The sequence below is a fragment of the Lepidochelys kempii genome, chromosome 13 (assembly GCF_965140285.1).
Source record: "Lepidochelys kempii isolate rLepKem1 chromosome 13, rLepKem1.hap1, whole genome shotgun sequence".
Taxonomy (NCBI): Eukaryota; Metazoa; Chordata; order Testudines; family Cheloniidae; genus Lepidochelys; species Lepidochelys kempii.
Window position 1 is genome coordinate 37,527,610 of NC_136392.1, and position 9,950 is coordinate 37,537,559.

General features: G+C 50.3%; 1 protein-coding gene across 1 annotated transcript; it reads right to left on the reverse strand.

Annotated features, from left to right (window-relative positions):
* Positions 1-2,474: 2,474 nt before the first annotated feature.
* On the reverse strand, positions 2,475-5,599 carry LOC144929239 (uncharacterized). Its single transcript, XM_078848312.1, has 3 exons — positions 5,525-5,599; positions 4,857-5,120; positions 2,475-4,606 (listed from the first exon to the last, which is right to left on the reverse strand). Exons 2-3 carry the CDS (start codon positions 5,044-5,046, stop codon positions 4,338-4,340), a joined length of 459 nt encoding a protein of 152 aa, XP_078704438.1. The 5' UTR covers positions 5,047-5,120; positions 5,525-5,599; the 3' UTR covers positions 2,475-4,337.
* Positions 5,600-9,950: the final 4,351 nt, after the last annotated feature.

Consider the following 9,950-nt stretch of genomic DNA (forward strand, 5'->3'; position numbering starts at 1 on the left):
CACAATAACATATAACAGGTGGTTTCTGTGCTTGGTAATAGTGTGGAAGGTGTAATGATAGGGTATTTTTAAGTAAAAACAAAAAAGGTAAAAGATGAAGCATTTTAAATTGTTGAAGATTAAGTGGCTAAAACAACTTTCATTGAAATAACATCTTGGGTAACCCCCTCTTCTTAATAGAATACCATTTTAATTCAGGGATGTGACAGCATTGACTGTGAATTTAATCTCAGATCAACAGAACCAACACCCGAATTTTTGTGATAATGTCCAAAAATTTTTGTTGTTCTTCTCTGCGTGTAGGACAGCACAGTTCTAGGGTCACAGGTTGGATCCTATGACGGGCCAAGTTGTGACAAGAGGCCATGTTGTCTTCACAAATGTTGGTGGTAAACCAGGTGGTCAGGATCTGTCACGGACTAAAAATGTCTGGGATTATTGACCATCCTTGGGTGTTGCAGCTGGTTCAGGAAAGCAAAAGTGATTTCAAAAGAACATCATTTTGTGGCTTCTTTTTAAAGGTGGCAACACGCTTGAGGAAGAATGGCATTAAGACTAATTTTTCTCTCCCAGTGAGCAAGCTTATTCACTGGTGCATACAATGTTCAGGCTTTGTGTAAATGCCCCGCTTTCACTGTGTAAACAGTAAAAGAAGGGGGAAATTTTTCCATCTTTGGCCATTCTGGGCTTATAGCCAAGGCAATTATAAGAGCTGGCTTGTCCTTAAACATCTTACAACTATAAAACAGCAGCTATCACTTTCACTTTAGCTACAAACGAAGTGAGTTCTAAGTTCAAAAGCTGTGTTAATATCTGAAAGGTTTTACTGTCATTTTTTTATGATATTGGTGTCACGGAGTCCCCGGGCAATGCTCTGGAACTGCTCCCTACAAAGCCAGTCAGGACTCTGGGGGAGCCTCCTCTCTCGGAGCAGCCTGTCTCCAGGGCAAGAAGCTCACACAGCTTCGGCCTTCCTGAGTCTAACCTCGGAGCATTCAGCCTCCCCTGCCCCACCGTGCACTTCCCACAGCCAGTCTGCCCAGGCGAGGCTCCTGGGGAAGCCAGAGGGTCCTGCCCCACAACTCCGCAGTCAGACGTGACTCAGCCAGACGGTAAAACAGAAGGTTTATTAGTCGACAGGAACATGGCGTAGGACAGAACTTGTTAGCACAGAAATCAGTGACTTTCAGCCAAGTCCATCTTGGGGAATCCTGAGCCAGGCGGCCTGGACTCCCCCCTCCAGCCCCCCAAGCAGACTGCTAGCTTACAGAGACCCAACCTCCAACACCGCCATTGTTCCTCCTCCTTGTCTTTCTCTTGCTTCCCAGGCAAAGAGTCACCTGGTTGTCACCTGGTTGCATCCCTCTCCTAGGTCTCAGGTTACGAAGGGCACCGGTCATAGCAGACAGCTAGAACAGCCTCACCTGCCCCAGAGGTCTTAGCCAAAGTCACACATCCCTATTCCCACTGAGGTATTGGTGTAGCACACAGGGAAACTGAGGCACACATTATTCTTGCAAAACAATAAACATCACATAGGCTCAATAGTAAGACTCACATACAACGTAACAAGGTAAAATCCCCACTTCATCACAATTGGATTAAGTTAAGATTTGTAAATCCCAATTTAAGGACAAGGAATTTACCATGCTTAAAATAGAACTCCTTTCCTCTAAATGCTTAAACTGAAATCAGATTTTGGTTTTGTAACTGTGGTTTTATGAACAAATGTCTGATCCTAGGTGGAACGGGTTCATAAAAGAGCGGGACTGTGTTGCACTAACAGGGCCTGCAAATTTACCCTAATTTTGAGTTTAATTGTAAGAAGTGAGTGAAAGTTCATAAGATGTTGTAATGACCAATAATAGCAAATGTTGATGTGCAAGGCACAGGGAAACCAGACAGAAAAATTGGATCAGTCTAAACTAAAAAGGTTACTTTGATATAATCCAAGGACCATGCTGAGAAATCATACTTGTTAAAGCCAGATGACATGGAGCCGGAAGTTAAAACTGATGTGTTGAAATTTAGGCCTAATTGGTGAACAAAATAATAAGGGGATGGGCCATTCTGCCCAACGCTGCCCTTTTGGTGTCCTTGTAACCGTGCCTTAGTGGGTCACAATGGAGGATGCCAAATTCAGGACGAACTGCTGAGAAATAGGGCAAACGCAACCCAAAACTGGTGGTTATTCTTTTATAAGATAGACCAAACCAGCCACAAAAGTAAACTCCTGTTTCCCCACACTGGCTAACAAGAAAACATAAAGGCAGTTTCCTCAGGCATTCTAGTTTTTCTATCAACACCAAAACCACTGGATTCAGAGATGAGTGGTTCTTTACAACCAGACTCATCAAATAATAGGTTCTTCTGATCCCAAAGTACCAGCCATACACCCAGGTCAATCTATAACTTAGATCTTACCCAAAAAAATCACGCTGTTGCCAATCCTTTAGTATCTAAAATCTAAAGGTTTATTTATAAAAAAAGAAAGAAAGAAAGGTGAGAGTTAAAATTGGTTAAAGGAAAAATTACATCCAGTAATGGCAAAGTTCTTGGTTCAGGCTTGTAGCAGTGATGGACTAAACTGCTGGCCTAAGTCAAGTCTCTGGAGAACATCCACAGCTGGGATGGGTCATTCAGGCCTTTGTTCAGAGCTTAATTTTGTAGCAAGGTTCCTCCAGCGGTACGAAGCAGGGCTGAAGACAAAGTGGAGAAGATGCAGCTGCACTGTTTAGTCTCTTGCCATGCGGCCTCTGCTTCCTTTGTTTCCAACACAAGCTGCCCCGCACGTGGCTGGGAAGCCTCAGAGTTCTGTCCATAGGCATCTCCCTGCAGGCCTTGCTGAGTCACAAGGCGTGTCTGCCTTCTCTCAATGGGTCAGTTGTGTAGCTGATGGTCCTCAATGGACCATGAAGCAGGCTAGGCAGTGCTGATGCCAAACTGTCTGGGGGTGTCATAGCATAAGTTTGAAATACAGACATACCTACTTATCTATATCTCATAATACAAAGGTGATACAAACATATGAACAAGATTATCATATCTGGCAAATTCTAACATTTTTGCAGATATCTTACATGGCCTATTTGGCTGTGACCAGGATCACAGTGCTGGCTAGCTATGGTCACTAAATTAGGGTGAACTGCAAAGAATGGGTCAGACAATTACCATAAAGCTGGTGGATATTCAAATGCTTATAACTTCACATACAAAAATGATACATGCATACAGATAGCATAATCATAACCTATTCATAGACACCTCACTCAACAACCTTTGTACAATATGTTCTGCAAATATATAACGGTGGTTGCAACAATGATCTATATGGTCATATTTTAATCAGTCACAGTCCTTCAGGAAAGAGATTTGGTGAGAAAAATCTAAAGAAGAAAAAGAAGAACAGTAGAGAAAGAGCGAGCGTGGAGTACTGGGCCTGATGCAAGGCCTGAGGCCTGAACCAGAGGCTGTGAACCAAAGTCAGGCCACGTACTAAGGCAGATGCTTACAAGTTCACTGTCCAGAACATGAACTTTGCAGAGTTGTTGCTAGCGTATTAAGCATTAGATATTTATGTAATTACATTTTAAGACTAGCCCAGATATATCCCCATCTAGCACAAGATAAGATGGTTTGAAAGAACAATGAATAGGGATGTTGTGTCCAAGATAACAGGAACAAGAAGAGGTAATAAAGAGATGTCATGAAACACGTCAGGTGGTACATAAATTGTACATCCCCGTTGTTTGTCTCAGTCTATAAATGTCGGGGTACCTCACCTTTACCCTTTGTGTGGCCTAGGGGACAGTAGAGACTCCCACTACTGACTGAGCCCCTCCTTGCCACTGAGCACTCATGTGTTAATGTCCCTGTAACCACAGAGCCAGGGCGCTAGGACTGTGCCTTGAGGGCAATACACCTGGCTGAGTGCCTTTGTCACCGAATGGTGCCTGTGGTCTTTCTTTATGAGTAACATCAAAGCCCACTGAATTTGCAGGCTGCCTGATCTGCTGTTAGTAGTGATAACTGGAGCTCCAAGGACAGAAGCACTGAGCATCCTGAACAGTGTTACCAGGTCTATGACCTTCTACTGTCAGTAGTTAGCAACAGGAGGCTGCTGGACTGAGCTTCACAATCATGGTTACAACCCCCGACCAAAATTCTATCCCAGGTGAACAAACAGACCTGTATAACAGCCACAAATTCCCAAATGGAGAAAAATGGAGGTGATGCCTGAGTGGGGACAGAGAATGGAAAATGGGGGGTGTTTGGGGGAGGGGGGAGCTATGGGTACAGTGGTGACTGGAGTGAGGGGAGGAGCATAGGATGGAGGTTCAGCAAAGGTACACCCTACAATGTACCTCAGGGATTTTGGCCTTATCCACGACCCCCCAGCACATCCCCTTTTCCAGGGATGCTCCATGTGGCTCCAGTCCGAGCTGATAGCCATTGCACGGACAGCTCCATGTCTGGTCACTCGGTGGCCGCCAGGTGCCATGAGAACCAGCAGCTTTGGTCGGCCTGGTACTGCAGCATGTCCTCCCCGTTGAGGTGATGGCATCGTCCTGCTCACAGGTCTTCAGGATCTGCATGTAGTAGGACTCTGGGGGCAGAATGGCTGCGTGAGGAACTGAGCAGCTGAGCACAGAGCTGCCACGAGGAGGAGAGGCAGGGCGAAGTTCTCCCATGTATAGAAACCAGGAGTCCTGGATTCCATCCCCTCTCCCCCACACTAAGTATTAGGGAAATCACTCCCCTCTGGTGTCCTCTCCCCCACCTCCCTCCAACCTAAATTCAAGTGCCCACCCATTCCCTTTCTGAGCCAAGCTGAGTGTTGGGGCTCAGGGACTCACCTGCCCTTGGGGAGCTGGTGTTCATCTTCCTCACCAGGCTCTGGTACTCGGTCTCCACCCAGGAGTCCCAGGCCTGGTACCAAGCTTTGCTCTCGCTCCAGAACTGGTCTCCCAGGTTGTACCCATTGCAGGGAGCCAGCCTGCCGGTGTTGCTGTCATAGGCTGAGAGCACCAAGTCATTCACCCTCATCACATGCAGCCGCTTGGGCAGACCAGGGGCCGCCCAGGGGGAGATGAGCTGGAAGCGGGAGACATGGTGAACCCCTGCAGGAAGGAGAGACACCGGGATGGGAATGGGACCCAGACAGGACAACAACCCAAGGGGCCCCTGCAGCACCCAGCCCTGGGGAAGAGAGACTGGGATGGGAATGGGACCCCAGCATCTGGAACAGCGACCCAAGGAGGCATCGTCCTGGAGGGGACAGGACGGCAGCTTTACAGGGTGAGACCGGAAGCCAGGACCCAGAGAGCTGGAGAGGCCCTCTGGTGTGTCCTCTCAGAGGAGCAGAGAGCACAGCTATCCCTGTGCTGACTGCTGAGCTCTCTGCTGCTCTGACAGGAAACATCAGAGGGCGAACCCAGACCCACAAGCTGAGCAAACTTCAATAAGCACAGATCAACTGTCCCTTCCCCCCGCTCACTGCGCCACAGGAAGTCCCGTTCCCCACCAGCACAATTAAGACTGAATAACTCCTGTTGATGTTTCCAAGTTGTCTCTATTATAACGTGGGGTCCTTTGTGTGTGTGTGTCGGGGGGGGGGGGGGAGGTTGCTCTCTGTGAGCACAGCAGGCTAGTCGTCAGAGGTGACCCAACACACAACTGTTGCAATCGGTCAGGACTGTGCCGGGACACATGACTTTGTGGGTGGTGTCCAGTGTAGAAGGCTGGCCTGTTGTTGCCTCACTAATGTTGTTCGGGCTGCTGGAGCTCTGCCAGCTGCTCGGTGGTTTTACCTCAGAAGCGCCGGTGTTATCAACACTGCCTAGGGTTATCAGCTGTCCCATATTACAAGGGACGTCCCTTACTGAAATAGAAAATAGCCTGTCCCATACTCGATTAGTCCTGGATGCTGTGACAGGCGGGGCCTTGATGGTCGAGTTGGGGCGCCCCTGTCAGCCCAGCTGTGACGCAGCAGGGAGTGGGGAGTATTGACCTGGGAATGTTGCAGGGGAGTTTTACTGGGACTGTCTGCATGGGGGATGGGAGACTTTCCTTGAGGGAAGATACCTGAGCATGTAACATGAGAGCCCAGGATGGGGATTGGGACCAGGTGACACCTTCTGCCCAGGAAACTGGACAGAGGCTGGAGGAGGAACGAGGCGGGGTGAGAGGGCTGGAGGGGGTTTCAGTTTGGAGCTGGCTGGGGAAACGGAGGGAGTGCCAGAACTGGGGTCTAAGCTCCCTGCCCCCCAGAAGGACTCGACTGAGGGGTCCCGGTTGTTCCTACAAGCTGTTTGGGACTGTGTTCCTGTCATCCAATAAACCTTCCATTTTACTGGTTGGCTGAGAGTCACGGGGAATCGCAGGAAGTGGGGGTGCAGGGCCCTGACTCCCCCACGCTCTGTGACACCAGTATGGGAGTGGCCCACTCCGCCACTCGGTCGTCAGGCTTCCCCGTTAAGTGGGTGATTTCTGCCAAGTGTGGCCCGGCCCCCAGCCGGGGGCACCTAAACAGATAACCCCTGGATTCTGAGAGGCAAAACAATCAAAGAGCCTGTGGCCCCGCAGCCTCCTGGCGGGGGCGGCAAAGCAATCAGTCTGGGAAATTAGCCCCCAGGTCAGGGCGAAGCAACAAGCAGGCTGCAGCCCCGGGGCGGGTTGAGGCAAGCGAACAATCAGTCTATAGGCCTAATGACTCTAGGGGCCGGGGTGTAGTTTCGGCAGCTTCCTCATCGCCAGCGGCTCGGCTTCCACGGTGGTCTCCGCAGTTGGCGGGTCGCCTGCCAGGCAGTCCAGGTCCCCGGGCTTTACCACCAGGGGCTCTGCAGGGGCCAACAGCGCACTCCCGCTCTCCCCTGGCCTGGGCTGCCTCCTTTTATAGGCGTTCTCCGCTTGGAGCACGTGCAGCAAGGGAGAGGGGGCGTGGCCTCCTGTGCCCACAGTGATTGGCCCGCCCCGGCTGGTACAGCCCTTATCCCGCATTTCAGCAGCAGAGAGCCAGTACCCATGGGTGCATCTTCCCAGTCCCCTCTGGACCCTTCAGGGCTGCGCAGGGAAAGCAGATGGGGCCATGTGCAAGCCTTTGAGTGCAGCCCCATGTGCTTTCCTGGCCCAGGTTCTTTCTGGCAGGAAAAGTGAACGGGGTCTGTGTGCCCTGGAGCTGCCCTGAAGGGCCAGGGTCAGGAAGGGGATCTGTCTGGCAGGGGGGTGGGTACTCCCAAGACCCAGCCTCCCCGCTCGCAGAGGCTCTGCCTACAACCCCAGCACAGGAGCATCACTGCTGGTTGGTGGCTGCCGCAGCTGCACCGTGGGGAGCCAGATAGGTACGGAGCCTGGTCCTGTCAACCAAGACCACCGTCAGTGCTGCAAAAAGCAGCAAGAAACACTCCTGGCAAATGTAGGTGAGTCCTGCTTAGTATTATTATTAATAATATCAGGAGGAGGGGTGGGATGGGGGGTGCTAAGAAAACAGTCCCTTATTTTTGAAAGACAATGTTGGCAACCCTAATAGCAGATAGTGCAGCCTGATCATTCAGCAGACTTCGCTGCTGCTCACACAGAAGGACCACAAGCGTGGTTTGGTGACAAAGGCACTCGGCCAGTGTATTGCCTTCAAGGCACAGTCCTAGCGTCCTGGCGACAGGTACATTTACATATGAGTGTCCAGTGGCAAGGAGCAGCTCAGTCAGCAGCAGGAGTCTTCTGTCCCCTAGGCCACACAAAAGGATAAGGCAAGATACCCTGACATTTATAGAGTGAGACAAACAACTGGGATGTACAATTACACACCACCCATTGGTTGCCTATAGAGGCAATATTTCCCCTTTTGCAAGAACAGAGTCTGAGTGTAGAAAAGAAACTTTTAATAAAAAGGGGGAAGATAACTCAGCATTAACTTGGGAAGATGCTGCAAGCAGGAGTTGTAAGCATAAAACCATGAGCAAAACACCCACCCTAGAGTATGTTGGGCAGTGTCCTTTTGCCTCCAGTTCATAAGTCCAGCAACCAAAAGTTCCTTTAACGTGTCCCTCTCTTCTTCCTCCACTGCACCCCACTCACAGTTGTTGTCCTCGGACAGTGAAGACCCAGAGTTCAGAGGTGCCTCTGCAGAGTCCTCCTCCTACCCTCGCGGTGGGGGGACCTTGCTTCCTCAGCTGTCCAGGGGCTCGCTCCAGTATTAACCACCCTGCTGGCTGCTCACTGCTCTGCTCCGCCGGCTCCCCTGCCATCCACTCACCTCTGTGCTCCACCAGCCAGCCTGCTGGTCGATCGCCACTGCACTCCACTCCGCCGTCCGCCCTGCCAGCCACTCACCACTTCGCCAGCTGCTGTGCTGGTCCCTCCCTCAGTTGTCCTGACAGCTACTCACCACTCTGCTTTGCTCTGCACCCTCTGGGATGTATTGATGTCCCACCACGTAACACAGCTCTCAGTGATTTCAGCTGTTAGTGGGGAAGTCTCATGGCTAGTGCAGGCTGAGAAGTCTCTTGCATCAGAGACACTGTCCCAAAGCAGGTCTAATGCTTAGGCCTGGTTATCAGTGATTTCAGCTCTATTGGTCTGCAACAAGACTCTCCCTTGAGTCTCAATCAGCTCTGTTATTACACAGTGGAAACAGGAAGGGTCAAATGACGTCTAGGACCCTTAGGGAGGACCCACACCACCAGGTACAAGTACTTGTCCACACCCTCTCTCAACTCCACTGAGCTTTGGCACCCATGTCCCCTGCCTACCGAGTGCAGTTTTGCTGAGATTGAGTCCTTAGTCAGGGTGTGACGGGGTCCCCGGGGTGCAGCCTGGACTGTGGGACTGCTGAGCCCTCCAAACCCACCAGCCTGGGCTGCCTCTCACACTGTGATGCTGATTTCAGGCTACAAGCCTCTGGCAGGCCCTGCACTTACACAGCCATCCACAGGCAGGGACACACCCAGCTGAGGTACATGAATGATCCCCAGCCATTCATGAACCATTAATAAAGAGGCTTCAGCCAGTTTCCCCCAGCTCACCTGTCCCAGAACTGTCCCATCTTGCATTGGTCAGAGGCCTGGCCAGGGTAAGTTCATTACCTAGTTCACCACTTCGTCAAAGGAAGTGGACATGCACCAGCCTTTGTAACCTGAGCTGAGATTTCCCCAGGCACTTTAATGAAAACACACTCTTTTAGTATCAGGGGGTAGCCGTGTTAGCCTGTATCCACAAAAACAACAAGGAGTCCGGTGGCACCTTAAAGACTAACAGATTTATTTGGGCATAAGCTTTCGTGGGTAAAAAACCCCCTTCTTCAGATGCATCACACGCAACCACACTTACACTTCAAAGCGCTGCTGCGGGAGTGCTCCCGCGACAGCGCTTTGAAGTTTCCAGTGTAGCCATGCCCTAATCAAGATTTGAACCAAGCACCCTAACAGATGGTACAAGCAGGTTACATTCCCTCAATACACAGGCTAGGACATCCTTCCAACCTGGGACCAAACTTCCCCAGTTCAAAGTCTTTGTCTTCCAGACATGCTTCCAGGTGCTGAGATGGGAGTGGAGGGAGAGAGAGAGGCCAAGTGATGATGTCATTCTCCCTCTTTTATACCTTCTTCCAGCTTGCTGGAAAGATCTTTTCTGTGATTTGGGTTAGTTCACCCCCATGGCATACATGCCTTCTCTGAGAAGACTCTGGGAGAGTGAATTGGGTGTTGATGAGCCATTAACACCCATCTGGCCGGTGATAGCTACTCCTTTGTTGTAACTGAAAGGCTGGCTGTGGGTGTTCCCAACCTCCAACATATTTCAGTGATAGCAATGCTTCATAACTCCACATACAATGATAGCACACACAATCCAACAAGATGTTAATGTTCAACAGATCAAGACTTTGGAAATGATACCTCACAAGGAATACTTTGTATGACACATATCATAATTATATGACAGTGTGAATATGG